Source organism: Eretmochelys imbricata, chromosome 10 (assembly GCF_965152235.1).
Source record: "Eretmochelys imbricata isolate rEreImb1 chromosome 10, rEreImb1.hap1, whole genome shotgun sequence".
In the NCBI taxonomy this organism is placed as follows: Eukaryota; Metazoa; Chordata; order Testudines; family Cheloniidae; genus Eretmochelys; species Eretmochelys imbricata.
The window spans coordinates 20,893,787-20,915,445 of NC_135581.1; the positions used below are offsets into that span (position 1 = coordinate 20,893,787).

The 21,659-nt window shown below is 40.2% G+C and overlaps 1 protein-coding gene across 4 annotated transcripts in view; it reads right to left on the reverse strand.

Moving 5' to 3' along the window:
• Window positions 1-412: 412 nt before the first annotated feature.
• CPPED1 (calcineurin like phosphoesterase domain containing 1) overlaps window positions 413-21,659 on the reverse strand; it is an 86,095-nt gene continuing 64,848 nt past the window's right edge. For 2 of the 4 annotated variants that reach the window (XM_077828791.1, XM_077828789.1), the window contains one exon: window positions 413-3,133. In XM_077828791.1, coding sequence (XP_077684917.1) covers window positions 2,904-3,133 — 230 coding nt within the window. In that variant the 3' untranslated portion in view covers window positions 413-2,903. Of the gene's footprint in view, window positions 3,134-7,639; window positions 7,739-21,659 lie in introns of all 4 variants that reach the window. The other 2 variants (XM_077828788.1, XM_077828790.1) reach the window with 2 other exon arrangements.

Sequence of the window (21,659 nt, forward strand, 5' to 3'; positions counted from 1 at the left end):
CAGACAGCCATCTGCTGTAGATGTCCTGCAGTCAGAGTATCCCCCACTTTTAGCTGATCCAAGTTTTATCCCTAAACGTCATTAAATGTGTGGGATGATACTAAGCACATCATGTTAGTTCCATTTTTAAAAAACATACAGCTGCCCCGCAGCTTCTATTTTTATAGGTAGAAGTGTGGGCCTTTAGGGAGGGATCTGAAGGAGGGCAGGGTAGTACCCTGGGGTTTCAGCCTCAGGAGGACTTCACAAAGATAGGGAGCGGCCCAGGAAAAAAGAAAACCCATGATAGGAGAAGTAGACCTGTGGCAACAAGGCGGGCACCACTGGCTCAGTGAACCTTGTATTTATTTTATTCCAGCATAGTGTCATGAATGGATCTGAAAGAGTCGTTATTAATAAGACTTGAAAGCCCTGATTTATACAGTATATTTATTTCTCATGGTAGACTGCATGAGTGATGTATAATTCTTGAAGCTTCTTATACTTCACTCAATCATGAATTTGGAACATAAAATTTAAATGGGATTTTAAAAGATTTTACAGTGTAGTAATACTCTTTAGTGAGAAAACAGTAGACAATTTATGGTAAAAAAATCTCTCTTATAAAAAGCAAACTTGGAATTATTTATACAATATGAATTAATGTTGAAATTTGAGTTATGAGTTTGTATAGGTAAAATGGTTCTGCATAAACACATTCATGCCTTATAATTCCACCTGTGTGTGTATATAATCATTTATGAAATCATAAATTCTAAAATTTTTAGAACCATTCCTATTCATACCCATTCTATTAATTTCTCGTGTTTACGGAAAATCGCTCTTTTCAAATCTATCTTGGCTCTCCCAAATATCACCCTCACAATTAAATGGCCCACCTTATTTCTTTTCTGCCCACTCTACTATATAGGGCAAGACCAACAGAACCATCCAGTGCCTATCATACTCTCCATTCTTTCCGCGAGCCATAACCTGAACGGACATACTTAAACGATATAAGTAACAGTGGAATACCCTTCCTTCTGCAACAAACTGTAAGGGGAGCACCACTCTACAGCATTAACTAGCAGTAAGGACAAAGAAACCTCAACACATTTGGGGCCAGATTTTTAAGTGCCTAAAGCTACAGATAGGCACTTTTGAAAATTCTACTAGGTGCCTAACTACTATTGAAATCAATGGAAGTTAGGCACATAGATACTTTTGAAAATCAAGCCTAAATAACTTTATAAATCTGTTCCTTAGCCTTGGTGAAGGACTTTAGCTGCCAAATCTGAGGTGTCTTCTTGAAAAACCAGACTATTAAAACAATATCTAACTAAGTAAGGCCGCTTGGAGGCTCTATACCAGAGGTGGGAAAACTACGGCCGACCCTCCTGCCTGGCCCCTGAGCTCTTGGCCTGGGAGGCTAGCCCCCGGCCCCTCCCCTGCAGCCTCAGCTTACTGCGTCACTGGTGCAATGCTCTGGGCAGCGGGGCTGCGAGCTCTTGCCAGCTCACGGCTCAGCAGCTGCGCTGCCTGACCCGGTGCTCTGTGCTGCGACTGGCCCCAGCTGGGCAGTGCAGCTGTAGCACCATCAGCCACCGGTGCTCCAGGCAGCGCGGTAAGGGGGCAGGGAGTAGGGGGTGTTGGATAGAGGGCAGGGGGCAAGAAACGGGGGGGGGTCAGATATGGGGCAGGAGCTGGGCCACACCTGGTTGTTTGGGGAGGCACAGCCTTCCCTAACCGGCCCTCCATATAATTTCAGAAACTCGTTGTGGCCCTCAGGCCAAAAAGTTTGCCCGCCCCTGTGCTACATTGACCAAAAATCTCTTTCAGGATGTTTGGGGACTTTATATTGTACTTAGCGAATCTTTTAAACTATGTCCTAGACTAAAACAATATATATATTATAGTCTTTTTTCTTTAAAAAGAATATACAGCATAGGCAGTTTTTGAGCTTCTGCAATTTAGTTTGGTAGAACTGGACATTCATAAATCTCCCTTTGTCTAGGAGTCAGCTGTTTTCTAAAGAGGATATGCTCTTACAGGGAACTCTCAATAGCAAATTTAATTGCAGTTAAATGCCAAGAGGCAACAGTAAAATGACTCTTCTATATTTAGTTTCTCTTTATGGTTTTCCTATTATATTTTCTTAGCTTACAGGCTTTTCTAACCTCCACTCCTGCAGACTCAAATTATGAGTCTTGTCTCTCTTATAGCACCCACAATGGTGATTTGCTAGGCAGAGAAGAATCCAGCTTGCTCTGATTGCTGTAGTAGTTCTGAAGATAAAGGCTTGGGATGGGAGATGACATCAACTGGAAGGAAGCAGAAATAGGGTGAGATCCAAAACTCATTGAAGTCAATGGAAGTCTTCCCTCTGACTTCAAAGGGCTTTGGATTAGCCCATACTGAATACGAACATGCCACATTTACTTTGTCACTTTCTGGAGGATTACCAAGCATTTAATAGAGAACATTAAGTATAATGGTTTTGAGATGTATCTTGTGGGCCATCAAACTAGAACAGAAGGGTGAACTAGAGTTGAGTTTGTCATCCAGAAGCCACTGCTCCTACTCATGGATATGCTATAAAAGTCTGATCCAGGAATAGAGCAGCTAACCCTCAGAACAGCTCTTTCCCATTACAAAATCAATAGTGATAGCATTACCTCTGTTATTTTTCATATTATAATTGGTTTCATTTCCCCTCAAAGGTATAAATATCTCTGCATACTTTTCTGCTTTGTTATTTAGGATGGTAATGAGTTGAGACAACTATTTTGGTGCATAATACACAATTGGGAATCATCTTCAACCCACAGTAGGCTTTTTTGTTTTTGCTTAGCTAGTGTTTCTATGTGGGAAATAAAAAATGTGAATTAAAAATAAACTGGAGACTTGTCATAGTTAGAAAATGGCTAATTTTGCTTAATCAAATCCATCAGCTCTTTTTCTATTCCTTGGCTACTCAGATCATTTAAACTGCAGTATCTGTGAACAATCTTCTCAGCTGTGACAATGACCACTCTAAGCCCATGGGTATCTTCTCCCAGTTGACATCCGATTGCTGATGAAACCACCATCTCTAGATCCTTGTAGGACCCTCCAGCATTCCTATGGTAGTGTCCAGAAAATACAGCTTTAATGCCTGTTTAAAAATAATATATATTTATATTTAGTTAACACAGTCTACGGACAAAATGAGCTTAAAAACAGTATGATCTTCTTTTTTAGGCTCATGCAGCCACTATAATTCAACAGACATCTATATGACTAAGAACAGCTACAACTTGTCATGTTTATCCTTATTTTCTTAATGGGCATTTTTAATCTAATGATTAAGAAATTGTGAAATTAATAGGGAATCGTTTACATGATATTACATTTAGGAAGAAAATAAATATTAGCAACATATTGATAGTCAGACCAACTAACCTCCCACTCCCTTTAAAAATATTGGAGCCCTGTATCTTTAAACTCAGATTCAAGCCAGCTATTTTCCCATTACTTCTTTGATCAGAAACAGTAAAAATGTGAGAGGATGTTCTTGTTGAAAGTCCTTTTGTAATTCTAAATCAAGTAATTAACCAGAGGATCATGCATGTAGATAGGAGCAGAAAGTCAACTGTTGGATCCACACATTACATCTGGAGAACTAAAGATAACAAGACCCTCAAATCTGTTTATTCAAAGGGATAGTGATTATAAGAGTGAATGACATTAAAAGATAGGACAAAGTGGAGGAGGGAATATCTTTTATTGGGCCAACCTCTGCTGGTAAGAGACAAAAGTTTTTGAGCCTACACAGAGTTCTTCAGATCTGGAAAATGTCTCAGCTAAATACAAGATGGAACAGATTTGTATAGTATACTAACTAGTTAATACACATTTCAGGTGAAAGTGGCCCACTAACATCTCTCCAGTAATGTGGTTGGGGGGATATTTAAGTGGGTTCTAAATTGTTGTGATAAGCCATAAATCCAGTGTCGCTATTCAGTCCATAATTTTTAATGTCGAGCAAAGTTATGACTTTAAGCTCTTGTCTTTTTGAAAATGTTGTGCACATTTCCTTTGAGGATGAGGACTGAGGTCACATAAGAGTGATCAGTTTGTGACAAGTATTCACCTACAAGTGATATGGTGTTTTCTCTGTGAATTCATTCAAGAGTGTAGTGATAGCTGGGTTTCATCCACCTTGTTGTTGTGGCCCTTAATGCATTCAATGAGGTACACCACATGTTGTGATAGGCATGTGTGGAGCCCATGGATATTGGGAAGTGTGTTATGTGGGGTGTTGCAAATCACAGCATTGGAGAGATGTCCACAGGTTTTTGCATCTGTTCTGGGAGAGTCTGGTGCTGCTTTGAGTCCTTGCTGATGATGAGGTTGGGAGATGGTTTAAAAGCCAGAAAGTGGAGGGGGAATTCAGGAAAGATTTCTTTTAGGCTGTGGTCCCCATTGAGTATCGGTTATAATGGTTTGATACCCCATATGGTTGGTAGGTGACAACTAAGGGTGTGCAGTCAAAAAGGGTTTCATTTCTGTACTGAAGCAGGTTCTCCTGGCAGCATTTGGGTGGCCTGCTCCATGATGCAATCTACTCCTCTGGTGGAGTGTCCTTGTTTGGCATAGGCAGTTTTAAGTGTGTTAAGATGTATACCTCAGATGTTCTCCTTGGAGCACATTCTGTGGTATCTGAGTGCCTGGCTGTAGATAAGATTTCTTGGTGTTTGGGATGGTTACTGGATCTGTGAAGGTACTTGCGGTGACCTGTATGTTTGTTGTCTGTCAGGTTCTATTGTTGAAGCTAATCATGGTGTTCAGGAAGTTGATGCTAGTGTGAGAGTGTTCTAGTGAGAGTTTAATGGAGGAGGGGTAATTGATGTTGTGGTGGAAATCTTTGAGGGTCTGTAGGTTATCTACCAGAGAATAAAAATATCATCAATGTAACTCAGGTATATGATTGACTTCATGGTGCATTCGTCCAGAAATTCTTCAAGGTGGTCCATGAAGAGGTTGGCATACTGGGGAGCCATCCTAGTAGCCCCGGCTGTTCCTATGGTGTGTATGTTTAATGTAAAATTGTTACGAGTGAGGATGAAATGGATGAGTTTTAGGGTGGATATCTGAGCATTGTCCATTGTCTTGTAAATGTTTGAGGCAGGCAGCAATGCCATCGTTGTGATGTATGTTGGTGTATAGGCAGCTGATATCCATGGTGGCAAGGATGGAGTTCTGAGGGAAGATGATAATTTTGTGGCATTTCTGGAGGAAGTCAGTCATGTGCTGGCCCTTTGTGTGGTGAATGGTTTGAGGATGGTTTTTCTGAGTCCCAATATTCCTTCAGTAATACTGCTGTGGTCAGATACGATGGGTCTGCCTAGGTTCCCTTATTTGTGTACTACAGGATGAGAAGATAGACTATAATCTCCTGTCCAGAGGTATTGGAAGGTACAGACCTTTATGAAGGATGTCTGGAATATAAATAAGCCAGGCACATGAAAGAAACCTGAAATGTGTAAGAGGCTTCTAAGTTAGATGAGAGGGGAAGGAAGATGAAAACTACCTGGAGAGGCTGACAGGCCTCAAAGAGAAAGAGGTACTATAATAACATGAACTAACTCTTAAGGAGTATGTTATGCAACCATTTTTTCTCTGTATACTTAATTAATCTTGTTTTTAATGACACCATTTGTATTTTAAACCATATTGAGGTAACATCACTAGGGCCTTGAAAAGAAGAAATACTTTTCTTTCCATCTATTGCTAGAGACAACTGGGGAGAAAATTGTGCCTTATCCTCAAGAATGCTGCTCAGGTAATCCCCTAATGTGACCCAAATACGAGCTCTAGGCAGCAGGGATTTGGGGAAAGCTCACTGACATAAATGATGGCAGGAAAAGGAAGCAAACAAATATGGTATACTTCATAAACCTTGAGATTCTGGGATAAAAAATGCTTTAACATTAGTAGAGCTGATCAGAAAAATTGTGATAAGCGATTAAAAAAATTAATCGCAATTAATCGCACTGTTAAATAATAGAATACCATTTATTTAAATATTTTTTGATGTCTTCTACATTTTTAAATATATTGATTTCAATTACAACACAGTGTATAGTGCTCACTTTACTTTTGATTACAAATATCTGCACTGTAAAAAAAGAAATAGTATATTTCAATTCACCTAATATAAGTACTGTAGTGCCATCTCTTTATCATGACAGTTGAACTTACAAATGTAGACTTATGTACAAAAAATAACTACATTCAAAAATAAAACAATGTAAAACTTTAGAGCCTACAAGTCCACTCAGTCCTACTTCAGCCAATTGCTCAGACAAACAATTCTGGTTACATTTGTAGGAGATAATGCTGCCCTCTTCTTGTTTACAACGTCACCTGAAAGTGCGATGTGCTGAAGATTCATATGGTCTCCCTTCATGCTTCAACCACCATTCCAGAGGCCATGCGTTCCTGCTGATGACAGGTTCTGCTCGATAATGATCCAAAGCAGAGCGGACTGACACATGTTCATTTTCGTCATTGGGGTCAGATGTCACCAGCAGAAGGTTGATTTTCTTTCTTGGTGGTTTGGGTTCTGTAGTTTCTGCAGCAAAATGTTGCTCTTTTAAGACTTCTGAAAGCATACTCCACACCTTGTCCCACTCAGATTTTGGAAGGCACTTCAGATTCTTAAACCTTGGGTTGAGTGCTGTAGCTATTTTTAGAAATCTCACATTGGTACCTTCTTCGTGTTTTGTCAAAGCTGCCGTGCCAGTATTTGTAAATCCAACAATATGTGCTGGGTCATCATCCAAGACTGCTATAACATGAAATATATGGCAGAATGCAGGTAAAACAGAACAGGAGACATGCAATTCTACCCCAAGGAGTTCAGTCACAAATTTAATTAACGCACCATTTTTTTAAAATGATCAGCAGCAGCATGGAAGCATGTCCGCCGAAATGGTGGCTGATGCGTGAAGGACATACAAATGTTTAGCATATCTGGCACGTAAACACCTTGCAATGCCAACTACAAAAGTGCCATGCGAATGCCTGTTCCTCGCTTTCAGGTGACATAAATAAGAAGCGGGCAGCAGTATCTCCCGTAAACTTGTTTGTCTTAGCGATTACCTGAACAAGAAGTAGGACTGAATGGATATGTAGGCTCTGACCTTTTAGAATGTTTTGTTTTTGAGTGCAGTTGTGTAACCAAAAATAAATAAATAAATAAATAAATCTACATTTGTAAATTACACTTTCACAATAGAGATTGCACTACAGTACTTGTATGAGGTGAATTGAAAAGTACTATTTCTTTATATGTTTTATTATTTTTGCAGTGCAAATATTTGTAAAGTGTGCACTGTACATTTTGTATTCTGTGTTATAATAAAAATCAATATATTTGAAAATGTAGAAAAATATCCAAAAATATTTAATAAATTTCAATTGGTATTCTATTGTTTAACAGTGCAATTAAATGCGATAAATTTTTTTAATCAATTAATTTTTTTGAGTTAAACTGCATGAGTTAACTGCAATTTATCGACAGCCCTTGTTTTCAAACTTTGCTGCTTCATCAGAATCAAAACTGCTTCATGTAGATAGTCCAATTTTGATGAAGTTCTGATGACAGCTCATTCACCTGGTTCTAGAGCCAAGGACTCCAGTGCTGTTGGACAGTCCACCATGCATGCTGCCTGAAGCAGGAGCTCCATGCCATTTCGGGTACTTTTAAAAAATACTGCAAGAATAAGAATGGTCACATAATTACATCTGCAGGGACTAAAATACGAAAATGCCCATTCAGGTATGTATGATGGTGACTCTCTCTTTTTTCTCTTTGGTGAATGCCAATAAACGTGGCATGAAATTTAAACATAAATGTATTCTTACAGCTAAGTATTGCTAATGTGCATTGCTTTCACACAATACAAATCACTTCAGATACAGTATAATTTAGAAATATGAATTAAGCATAAATAGCAAATTTCACAAACAGAGATTTAGCACCTCCAAAATGAACAACCAAGACCAGCAAAATGCTTTGCATGCCAGGCTATTACAAACTCCCTAAGGCTGCGACTAATCCTAGTCCATCCCATTCTGCTTGAAAACACTACTGGACCAGATGGCTGAAAAAATCTGAAAATTGTTTTATAATTTATCATCACGTATAATGCATACGATTTAATTGTATACTTTAGGTTAGTATCACTATAGAAGGACTTTTATACCTGTTAGTTAAGAATACTGTGAATGGAAAGAAAGATTTTCAAAAGCACCTAAATTACGCAGGAGCATATCTTCCCTTGAAAGCCAATAGAACTTGTGCTACTAAATCACTCAGGGCCAAATTTACTGAGTTATGTAAGTGCACCATTTAGGTGCATGCAGCTCACTACACAGGTTGAGATGCAGTTGTGCTACATTAAAAACTCTGCATACTACTTACCTCTGGCAGCAAGACATGCAGCCTATAATTCCTAGGCTAGCCATTTTCTAATAAATTAACATTGTGTTTAAAAAGCCCAAAATATAAAACAAAACAAGCTCTAAATCAAGCAACTTAAAGCTAAGAAATGTTAGCACAGAAATTCACTGTGAGGCGGAATGTAAATTGCCTGTTTAATGTATAGGCAAAGTGACCCCCCCGCACCCCATGAGGAATAATGCAGTATTTAACAGGTTTCAGAGTAACAGCCGTGTTAATCTGTATTCGCAAAAAGAAGAGGAGTACTTGTGGCACTTTGGTTAGTCTCTAAGGTGCCACAAGTACTCCTTTTCTTTTTGCAGTATTTAACTTTATTCATTTCTGTGAGGAATTGGGAATAAGAGAGGGACCTAGTTTGGTTCCATTTTTAAAAGATATAGATACAAATTTAAAAACAGATGGTTAGCTGCTTTCAGTGTCAGTGACAAGCCCAACAAAGGTTTTTGATCAGATACATCAAAGCCGCAGTTTGAATGGAATACTGAAACAGCCATCTCTGTGTGCATTACAGCTGAACCACAGTTTAAGTAGTCTAAACAAAACAGGTTTCAGAGTAACAGCCGTGTTAGTCTGTATTCGCAAAAAGAAAAGGAGTACTTGTGGCACCTTGCTCTAAGAGACGTTTTTTGGTTTTGTTTTTATTTAAACTAGTGCCCACTGTGTGCTCTCCAAGCAGTTCACAACACAAGGCATCTAATGATTAAAACCAGGACAGGTAAAAACAGAACTAAAAAAAAAATTCAAATCAAATACAAGTTTATTTAAAAAAAAAAAAAAGAGCCTATGTAATAATTTCAAATTTAATTAAGGCCTAAATTTAGGATAGTCTATTAAAATATTTAAGCAGTACAAGTTTGTCAAAGTTTTAAAGTCTAGCCACTGATCTGGTGGAAGTCACTCTAAACTGGACAGTCTCTACGTAAAAGAATAAATGGACACAAATCAGACGTCAAGAATTATAACGTTCAAAAACCAGTCGGAGAACACTTTAATCTCTTTGGTCACTCAATTACAGACCTAAAAGTCGCAATTCTTCAAAAAAAACCCAAAACTTCAAAAACAGACTCCAACGAGAGACTGATGAATTGGAATTAATTTGCAAACTGGACACCATTAAATTAGGCTTGAATAAAGACGGAGTGGATGTGTCATTACACAAAGTAAAACTATTTCCCCCCCCCACCCCACCCCTGTTCCTCACACGTTCTTGTCAACTGCTGGAAATGGTCCACCTTGATTATCACTACAAAAGGTTATTTTTCCTTTCCTGCTGGTAATAGCTTACCTAACCTGATCACTCTCGTTACAGTGTGTATGGTAACACCCATTGTTTCATGTTCTCTGTGTATATAAAATCTCCCCACTGTATTTTCTAGTGCATGCATCTGATGAAGTAAGCTGTAGTTCACGAAAGTTTATGCTCAAATAAATTTGTCAGTCTCTAAGGTGCCACAAGTACTCCTTTTCTAAGCATCTTTAACCACTGTTTGTGAAAATGCCAAAACAGCTTTTGATAGCATCAGCAAGAGTAGAGAGAATATTTTCTTCATTTCAGTTTATTCAGCTAGCTCATTTTAAAGTTTGAAAAAAGAAGAAAAACTTGTCCTCCAATCTGAATAAAAATAAGGTGTGAGAGGGTAAGATCTACTACATCTGAAATCTTAAAGGAAGTAGTAGCCTGAAATAATCAGTTAATTTCACTAACTACAGATAATACTTCCTCTGTTTAGTAAATCAGTTTTTAATGCAAAATGTGTTTTGCTAAGAAAAAATAAACTTGTGTATCAGCACATTTAAGGTAGTTTTTTTAATTTAAAATTTTAAAATGACAGTTTTTGTGCATTTTTAATTGAATTCCAATTTCCATCCAAATTCAGCTTGATACAAATCACGAGTAAAAAGTTAATCTAGTAAACAGAAAAAGGATGAATGATGCATTTTAGCTAATAAAAATTAAGAATCTGAAAGTGTTTTATATGCTTTTATAGGTATAATGCATTCTCCTGGTTAGCAAACAGTACCAAATTTATTGTAAAGGTTCAAAGGGCTTGTCTATACAAGAGCTAACAGCATGCTGGGGTGTAAATTTACAGCATAGTGCACACTCACTGGCTGTGAGGACCCTTCTGCTGTGCACTGAAAACTCTCTTGTGAGTACTGTCCTACCCAACGTGCACTGGGGAACTTTCTGTCCACAGGCAGAGTGACTGTGTGGCACACTTTAGATTTACACCTCAGCTTGCTCTGCACTAATGGGTCATACAGACATGCCTTTTGAGCTACAAATCAACATAGTTTAATGGTTACCAGCCACTGAAAATCAACCTCTCTAATTAAAGTACAAATGCAAAAGATTAAAACTGGTTTACAGTAAGCCAACCTGGTTAAAACTACATAAATTTTAACAAAAGAGCAGCTTAAGGGTCATCTGCCTAAGCAGATGGCAATTCACACATTATCATGTCAACTAAGATATTGAATCTTCAAGAAGTTAGCAGAAGGGTATTGGCCCAGCCACCCATCATCTCTGATTCCTACAAATATCACTTCAGCATCTTTGAACCTCCTAACTCCTGGACTTAAAATTCCTGAAGCTGTGGGCTTGAAACATATTTTGCCTTTTAAAGCCTGACTATCAAGGGGAGTTCATGGACTTCCTGTTCAAATGCTTCACAAATCTACGTGTTTCAGGGAATTCTAAGAATGTGATCCTCCTGGTGCTCTTGAATGGACAAAAAGGAGTCCTTGTGGCATCAGAGACAAACAAATTTATTTGGGCCTAAGCTTTCGTGGGCTACAGCTCACTTCATCAGATGCATGGAGTGCAAAATACAGTAAGCCAGTATAAATATACAGCACATGAAAAGATGGGAGTTGCCTTATCATGTGGGGGGTCAGTGCTAACTGCTCAGCTCTATCAAAGGCCAATTCAATTAGGGTAGATGTGCCCCTTCACTTCATCAGATGCATGGAGTGGAAAATACAGTAAGCCAGTATAAATATACAGCACATGAAAAGATGGGAGTTGCCTTACCAGGTGGGGGGTCAGTGCTAACGAGGCCTGCTCAGCTCTATCAAAGGCCAATTCAATTAGGGTGGATGTGCCCCATTCTGTAATTGAATTGGCCTCGTTAGCACTGACCGCTTGAAAGGCCTGCTCAGCTCTATCCAAACATTGCAATATATTCATTCAGAAATACAATATGGCTACCCTATGGCTTAAAGCCGCAAGAATAAATTCATGTCCCATACCTTTCATTAAGCCTTTAGTATTAGTGACTGTGTGGTGGGTGTACCAACTGGCTGTGTAAAATAACTTTCTAGGTGAAATGGGAAGAGAGTACGTGCTGTCAATATGAGCGGAAATTCTAAGTTTTTTCAAGAAAATATTGTCACTTTTAGAGATGAAGAAAAACTGCTTAGAGTTCCACTGCAGCCTATTTCCCCACCCCCCCTCCCCTCCTGTTACTGTCACTTTTCTTGGCTCTTCTCTACAATTCCACAGAAGGCAGAAAATGTCATTTGAAAACTCAATTTCATCTTCTGGTCTTTTATGAAAAAGTTACAGTGATAAAGCTGCAGGGAGATGTTAACCTGTGTGACAATTTTTTTTTTTTTAAACTTAGAAAGGAAAATAATCCCTCTTTTTTGGTGTGTTCCTAAAGTGACATCCTATTGTCTTCCCCAGAATCCTACTGGTCTGAAAGAAAACGGCCAGCAGTGACAAGCTGCCCTGCCCCCCAAACCCCCTTACTGTTGTATTGTCTTTATCATTGGAAAAGCAGTAACAGAGAGGCTATAAAAGCAACATAAGTAGCACAGCAAGATGCAGTCTGATAACTTTAGTCTTGTGTTTTGCCCTGATCTAAGTGCTGTACCTCCTTCTATGACAACTCAAAACTTGTTCACAATGCTGTTGTAGCCATGTTGGTCTCAGGGGGAGAGGGAGGAGAGAGAAAGAATAGAAATCTATATTAAAAAAAGCCCCAAATACCAGGGCTGTCCCTAATCTGGTAACCCTTATTCCACCAACCAAAGTGGGTCAAAAAAAAAATTACCCCACCCACCTTGTCAATCTCAAAACTTGTTTAGGGGGCCTGTTACCACACTGCAGCAACTTCATACACCCTATGGGAAATTAAAATGTGGTAAGATACACATGAAGAAAAGGTTTCATACGAAGCACTTTCAGCTTTGTAATTTAATGGGTCTGTCGCCCCAAGCATATTTAATGTTTATTGATGCTAATCTGATTTAGCTACACTTATCAAGGCAATCCGTTAATACAGCACTGAAATAGCATCAGTGCCACTACAACTAGATCCACCCCTTTATAGCCAATGGCCCAGATGCCAGGACAACTCTCCTTGAAGGTGGGAGACCTGTTTTCAAATCCCTATTCTGCCTCATCTGGAGCAGGGGCTTGAACCTGGTGTCCCACTGTCCAAAAGGGGGTGGGTCTCAAACTGTTCCACTGAAGCGGTTTCACTTTGTATAAATCATTTAAGTATTTGCTGAGCGAGCGAAAGCAAGACAGACTGACTCTACAGCCAATGATTACGGATGTACACAAGTCTTGTGCAAGTCCCGGCTCCAAGAAATAACTAATTATTTATACGAAGTAGACCAGCTTCAACAGGAGACATTGAGAAAGCCCCACCCCATAAAACCCAATAGTCTGGTTGCTTGGGCACACTCCTGGAGTGTGGGACCTAGGTTCAGTCCCAGTTCCAATTCAGGCAGAATGGAGATTCAAAGCTGATTCTTCCACATCCCAGCTGAGTGATCTAACAACTGGATGCATAAAGTAAGTGCCAAAAATTCCAACCCTGCTTGCCTTCAGCTGTCTTCTATGGCTCAGAGAAGGACTGGGCCCCACCTGCAATCTTGGCAGGGGAACAACTTGCTTGAGAATCCCATCAGAGATTAGTTATTAGCTAGGGTGCTGAACAGCTTGGCAGTGGCAGGAGATAGGAAGTTTTGCACATGCCCACTGGAGGAAACTCAAGTGTCTGGGATTTAGGGGTTAGGTGGCAACTGAGTGGGCATTTTCAGAATCTCAGGGAGGGCCCACATGTTGGACTTAGGTGCCTGAAGTTCTTTGTGGATCTGGCAATTGGTGTCTAATTTCAGGCACCTACAGTTGAAAATGTTGGTCAAAAATGCATGTTACATCTTGAACAAGAAAACAGAAACAGATCTCTGCTGTATTTTAACAGAAGTCTATTTGATGAAACCTCTTTCTTCACTAATGCACAGTTTGAGTTTGGGTTTTTATTTTTATTCACTCATCTACACTTAACTTATTTTTGTTAGTTACCATAAGAAGCCAGTGTGAACTACTCAACGCAATAATACTAAGATGACAAGCAGGCAATTTACTTTTCTCTTACCTTTGATCTTGAACATAAAAAGAATCTTATAAAATGTGTAATGCACTCAAATTTCATTTATTCACTTAGAATGTTTTGCTAAAGTAGTTCTGTCAAATTATTATTTCAGAAATACGTCCTATTAGAAAGAATACTGCATTTTGTCCAGGCAGGCATCATTTAATGTCCTGCTTCAGAATGTCTGGATAAGTTAACTACAATTCTGTATAACTTGCTATGTTCAAAGAGCATGGCGTTGCCTGCTATGTTAGAGAAAGTATTGTGATTAAAGCAGTGGATGGTTGCTAATTCTTCATGTTGCAGGCATGCTGTTGATTTCTGAACTAACTGTTAGTAAAACCTCTGGTACCAAGAGAGGAAGTATAAAGCAATCAAACCATTGTGCCAAGAAATGTCCAAGCATTAGCACCTCCACAAGTATACATTACATCAGTTTAATGAAATATATTTTAAAATCAAAATTGTTCTGTAAATATTCTGTGTTTACATAACCTGTTCACAAAAACTAGGACCTGTTACATCAATTACTATTCATGCATAATAGACTATTCGTTAAAAAAAAAGTATATAAAGTGCTCAGGAAAGCAAGACATTAAATGCACTGGGCAGAGCCAGGAACAGTGCAGGTAGGTACTGAATAAAATTTTATACACTTATCTCTGCTGAGGCTCCCCTAGTCATGACCTGCAAAACTATTGTATCTAGATTTCATATTACACCTATCATTATGATACCAGAATGTCTTACAACATTTAAATAAACTGAGTGATCTACAGAGACACCCATTTATGATACTCTTTCCCTCCAGAGGTAGGTAGAGAAGTTCAAACAAATTTGTCATCCCATGTTCTTCTTTCCCCACTGTGAGAAGAAACAGAATTAGGAGGTTTTACTGTTTGGTCAGTTCTCTCTCACTCAGAGAGGGGATGCGCGCAAATGCATATCGAATGTTAAGTCTAGCTACATATATGGCTTTGTACTGAAGGTGGTTGGATTCATTATTACCCTCAGTTATAGAAAGGTAATGTACATGAAGCTCCAAAGCTATAGGCTGGCTGTTGAAAAAGCTCTGTCATCTGCTTGGACTAGTCTGGGAACTGGGAACTACAGGCCAGTGAGCCTCACTTCAGTCCCCGGAAAAATCATGGAGCAGGTCCTCAAAGAATCAATCCTGAAGCACTTACATGAGAGGAAAGTGATCAGGAACAGTCAGCATGGATTCACCAAGGGAAGGTCATGCCTGACTAATCTAATCGCCTTCTATGATGAGATTACTGGTTCTGTGGATGAAGGGAAAGCAGTGGATGTATTGTATCTTGACTTTAGCAAAGTTTTTGACACGGTCTCCCATGGTATTCTTGTCAGCAAGTTAAAGAAGTATGGGCTGGATGAATGCACTATAAGGTGGGTAGAAAGTTGGCTAGATTGTCGGGCTCAACGGGTAGTGATCAATGGCTCCATGTCTAGTTGGCAGCCGGTGTCAAGTGGAGTGCCCCAGGGGTTGGTCCTGGGGCCGGTTTTGTTCAATATCTTCATAAATGATCTGGAGGATGGTGTGGATTGCACTCTCAGCAAATTTGCGGATGACACTAAACTGGGAGGAGTGGTAGATACGCTGGAGGGCAGGGATAGGATACAGACGGACCTAGACAAATTGGAGGATTGGGCTAAAAGAAATCTGATGAGGTTCAATAACGATAAGTGCAGGACGGAAGAACCCAATGCACAGCTACAGACTAGGGACCGAATGGCTAGGCAGCACTTCTGCGGAAAAGGACCTAGGGGTGACAGTGGACGAGAAGCTGGATATGAGTCAGCAGTGTGCCCTTGTTGCCAAGAAGGCCAATGGCATTTTGGGATGTATAAGTAGGGGCATAGCGAGCAGATCGAGGGACGTGATCGTCCCCCTCTGTTCGACATTGGTGAGGCCTCATCTGGAGTACTGTGTCCAGTTTTGGGTCCCACACTACAACAAGGATGTGGATAAATTGGAGAGAGTCCAGCGAAGGACAACAAAAATGATTAGGGGTCTAGAACACATGACTTATGAGGAGAGGCTGAGGGAACTGGGATTGTTTTGTCTGCGGAAGAGAAGAATGAGGGGGGATTTGATAGCTGCTTTCAACTACCTGAGAGGTGGTTCCAGAGAGGATGGTTCTAAACTATTCTCAGTGGTGGAAGAGGACAGGACAAGGAGTAATGGTCTAAGTTGCAGTGGGGGAGGTTTAGGTTGGATATTAGGAAAAACTTTTTCACTAGGAGAGTGGTGAAACACTGGAATGCGTTGCCTAGGGAGGTGGTGGAATCTCCTTCCTTAGAAGTTTTTAAGGTCAGGCTTGACAAAGCCCTGGCTGGGATGATTTAATTGGGGATGGGTCCTGCTTTTGAGCGGGGGGTTGCACTAGATGACCTCCTGAGGTCCCTTCCAACCCTGATATTCTATGATTCTATGATTCTAGTCTTTCATGACCAATGAGAGTTTCATCATCCCAGAGAATCATAGGGGCCTGTTTCCTACAACTCCTGCTGATCCAAGTCATGACCATCTCTCAAACGAGACTAACAATCATGCAGAGATCTGTCAAGATTTATGATGCTGACAAAGTGTCGACTAGCACCAAACTCGATTGAAATGCGATTTTATATCAGGTCTTCAAGACATGAATCAATCAGCTACATCACCATGCCTCTAGTAATCTGAACTGAAAGTACACTCAGATTGTGTACAAATATCTAAGAACATTGACATTCTGATCTGTAGACTGAAGATGAACTTTCAAGATGAACACAAACAAACAGTTCAAAAATTCCTGAACTTCCTTTAAAATAGTGCCTGTCAGGGTTCCCTCCCCCCTCTGGGGTATAGATGTGGGGACCCGCATGAAAGACCCCCTAAGCTTATTTCTATCGTAGGTTAAAACTTAGGTTAAAACTTCCCCAAGGCACAAATCCTTTATCTGTCCTTGGACGGTATTGCTGCCACCACCAAGTGATTTAGACAAACATCCAGGGAAAAGAACCACTTGGAGTCCCTGTTTCCCCAGAATATTCCCCCAAGCCCCTTCACCCCATTTCCTGGGGAGGCTTGAGAATAATATACTAACCAATTGCCTTTAATAAAAGTACAGACCAGACCCTTTATTTTTATGACTCTAAAATCAGATTCTTAAAAGAAGAACTTTATTATAAAGGAAAAGGTAAAAGAAGCAGCTCTGTAAAATCAGGATGGAAGGTAATTTTACAGGGTAATAAAAAGATTTAAAACACAGGATTCCTCTCTAGGCTCAACTTTGAAGTTCCAAAAACAGGAATAAACCTCCCTTTTAGCATAGGGAAAATTCACAAGCTAAACCAAAAGATAATCTTACACATTTCTTTGCTTTACTTACAATTTTTGTAATCTTAGATGCTCATTTCAAGTAGGGTTTTAGGAGATTTTTTTTTCCTGCCTGGTCCCTCTCTCCATCCTGAGAAAGCCCAACAAAGAACACAAACAAAACCTCCCCCAGATTTGAAAGTATCTTCTTTTCTTATTGGTCCTTTTGGTCAGGTGCCAACCAGGTTATTTGAGCTTCTTAACCCCTTACAGGTAGAATCATAGAATCATAGAATCATAGAATATCAGGGTTGGAAGGGACCCCTGAAGGTCATCTAGTCCAACCCCCTGCTCGAAGCAGGACCAATTCCCAGTTAAATCATCCCAGCCAGGGCTTTGTCAAGCCTGACCTTAAAAACTTCCAAGGAAGGAGATTCCACCACCTCCCTAGGCAACGCATTCCAGTGTTTCACCACCCTCTTAGTGAAAAAGTTTTTCCTAATATCTAATCTAAACCTCCCCCACTGCAACTTGAGGCCATTACTCCTCGTTCTGTCATCTGCTACCATTGAGAACAGTCTAGAGCCATCCTCTTTGGAACCCCCTTTCAGGTAGTTGAAAGCAGCTATCAAATCCCCCCTCATTCTTCTCTTCTGCAGGCTAAACAATCCCAGCTCCCTCAGCCTCTCCTCATAAGTCATGTGTTCCAGACCCCTAATCATTTTTGTTGCCCTTCGCTGGACTCTCTCCAATTTATCCACATCCTTCTTGTAGTGTGGGGCCCAAAACTGGACACAGTACTCCAGATGAGGCCTCACCAATGTCGAATAGAGGGGGACGATCACGTCCCTCGATCTGCTCGCTATGCCCCTACGTATACATCCCAAAATGCCATTGGCCTTCTTGGCAACAAGGGCACACTGCTGACTCATATCCAGCTTCTCGTCCACTGTCACCCCTAGGTCCTTTTCCGCAGAACTGCTGCCTAGCCATTCGGTCCCTAGTCTGTAGCGGTGCATTGGATTCATCCGTCCTAAGTGCAGGACCCTGCACTTATCCTTATTGAACCTCATCAGATTTCTTTTGGCCCAATCCTCCAATTTGTCTAGGTCCTTCTGTATCCTATCCCTCCCCTCCAGCGTATCTACCACTCCTCCCAGTTTAGTATCGTCCGCAAATTTGCTGAGAGTGCAATCCACACCATCCTCCAGATCATTTATGAAGATATTGAACAAAACCGGCCCCAGGACCGACCCCTGGGGCACTCCACTTGACACCGGCTGCCAACTAGACATGGAGCCATTGATCACTACCCGTTGAGCCCGACAATCTAGCCAGCTTTCTACCCACCCTATAGTGCATTCATCCAGCCCATACTTCCTTAACTTGCTGACAAGAATACTGTGGGAGACCGTGTCAAAAGCTTTGCTAAAGTCAAGAAACAATACATCCACTGCTTTCCCTTCATCCACAGAACCAGTAATCTCATCATAAAAGGCGATTAGATTAGTCAGGCATGACCTTCCCTTGGTGAATCCATGCTGGCTCTTCCTGATCACTTTCCTCTCATGCAAGTACTTCAAGATTGATTCTTTGAGGACCTGCTCCATGATTTTTCCAGGGACTGAGGTGAGGCTGACTGGCCTGTAGTTCCCAGGATCCTCCTTCTTCCCTTTTTTAAAGATTGGCACTACATTAGCCTTTTTCCAGTCATCCGGGACTTCCCCGGTTTGGCTGGTCCGATTGCAGTGGAAATTATAATTAATTGATCACAGTCAGTTACAGGTAAAGGAGGGATTTTATGCTACCCTTAGCTGTATGTTATGACAGTGTCTAAATACAGGGCTTGAGTCTGATCCCACTAACAGTGGGTAAATCAAGAGTAACTCTGCTGAAGTTAATAGTTATCCTAGAATAAAACCATGCCAATAAGAGGAGAATTAAGACTATTTTTAATGGTTCCAATCAATGAAACTGACTAGATTTTGACAAGGCAACAAGATTTGATAGTTCCAAAGAACTGAGTGGTTTTTTCCCCCTAATCATGCTGTCCGAATAATGGACTTTAAATGAGTTTCTGCATATCAGTTCTGTGAGCACAGCAGCCCATTAGCAGCATCTTCTTCATGACATTTAATGCCCTAATTATCCTTCATGTGGGAACAAATGATACGGCTAGATTCTCGCTGGAAAGTATTAAGGGAGACTATGCTAGGCTGGGGAGGACGCTTAAGGAAATTGAGGCTCAGGTGATCTTTAGTGGGATTCTGCCTGTTCCTAGAGAAGGGCAACAAAGGTGTGACAAGATTATGACTATCAACAGATGGCTTAGGCAGTGGTGCTATAAGGAGGGCTTTGGGATGTATGGCCACTGGGAGGCGTTCATGGATAGAGGACAGTTCTCTCGGGATGGACTTCATCTGAGTAGGGAAAGAAATAGACTTCTAGGATGGAGGCTGGCACAACTGATTAAGAGAGCTTTAAACTAGGAATTTGGGGGAGATGGTTGGGAGATGTCCAGGTAATCTCCATGCCAGAATTTAGCATTGAGTGGAAAGAAAATGAAGTAAGAGTGGATACAGCCGTAGGTAGGAGGAAGGGCAGTGTAGATACAAGTCTAATAGGTTATACTGGTAGTAAAATAACCGTGCCTAATAGGGTACAGAATGTGAGTGAGGCCAAACAGCAAAAATTAAGATGTTTGTACACTAATGCGAGGAGCCTAGGTAACAAAATGGAGGAACTAGAGTTACTGGTGCAGGAAGTGAAACCAGATATTATAGGTATAACAGAAACCTGGTGGAATAGTAGTCATGACTGGGCTACAGGTATTGAAGGGTATGTGCTGTTTAGGAAAGACCGAAATAAAGGTAAAGGTGGTGGAGTAGCACTGTATATCAATGACGAGATAGAATGTAAAGAAATAAGAAGCGATGAAATGGATATGACTGAGTCAGTCTGGGCAAAAATTAAATTGGGGAAGAAAACTATTAGAGCCTCCCCTGGGATAGTGCTTGGGGTGTGCTATAGACCACCGGGATCTAATTTGGATATGGATAGAGCCCTTTTTAATGTTTTTAATAAAGTAAATACTAATGGAAACTGTGTGATCATGGGAGACTTTAACTTCCCAGATATAGACTGGAGGACGAGTGCTAGTAATAATAATAGGGCTCAGATTTTCCTAGATGCGATAGCTGATGGATTCCTTCAGCAAGTAGTTGCTGAACCGAATAGAAGGGATGCCATTTTAGATTTGGTCTTGGTGAGTAATGAGGACCTCATAGAAGAAATGGTTGTAGGGGATAATCTTGGCTCAAGTGATCATGAGCTAATTCAGTTCAAACTGAACAGAAGCATTAATAAAAATAAATCTGCAGCTAGGGTTTTTGATTTTAAAAGGGCTGACTTTCAAAAATTAAGGAAATTAGTTAGGGAAGTGGATTGGACTGAAGAATTTATGGATCTAAAGGTAGAGGAGGCCTGGGATTATTTTAAATCAAAGCTGCAGAAGCTATCGGAAGCCTGCATCCCAAGAAAGGGGAAAAAATTCATAGGCAGGAGTTGTAGACCAAGCTGGATGAGCAAGCATCTTAGAGAGGTAATTAAGAAAAAGCAGAAAGCATATAGGGAGTGGAAGAAGGGAGGGATTAGCAAGGAAAGCTACCTTATTGAGGTCAGAACATGTAGGGATAAAGTGAGACAGGCTAAAAGTCAAGTAGAGTTGGACCTTGCAAAGGGAATTAAAACCAATAGTAAAAGGTTCTATAGTCATATAAATAGGAAGAAAACAAAGAAAGAAGAAGTGGACCGCTAAAAACTGAGGATGGAGTGGAGGTCAAGGATAATCTAGGGATGGCCCAATATTTAAACAAATACTTTGCCTCAGTCTTTAATAAGACTAAAGAGGATCTTAGGAATAATGGTAGCGTGACAAATGGGAATGAAGATATGGAGGTAGGCATTACCATATTTGAGGTAGAAGCGAAACTCAAACAGCTTAATGGGACTAAATCGGGGGGCCCAGATAATCTTCATCCAAGAATATTAAAAGAATTGGCACAAGAAATTGCAAGCCCATTAGCAAGAATTTTTAATGAATCTGTAAACTCAGGGGTTGTACCGAATGATTGGAGAATTGCTAACATAGTTCCTATTTTTAAGAAAGGGAAAAAAAGTGATCCGAGTAATTATAGGCCTGTTAGTTTGACATCTGTAGTATGCAAGGTCTTGGAAAAAATTTTGAAGGAGAAGGTAGTTAAGGACATTGAAGTCAATAGTAAATGGGACAAAATACAACATGGTTTTACAAAAGGCAGATCATGCCAAACCAACCTGATCTCCTTTTTTGAGAAAGTAACAGATTTTTTAGACAAAGGAAACGCAGTGGATCTAATTTACCTAGATTTTAGTAAAGCATTTGATACCATGCCACATGGGGAATTATTAGTTAAATTGGATA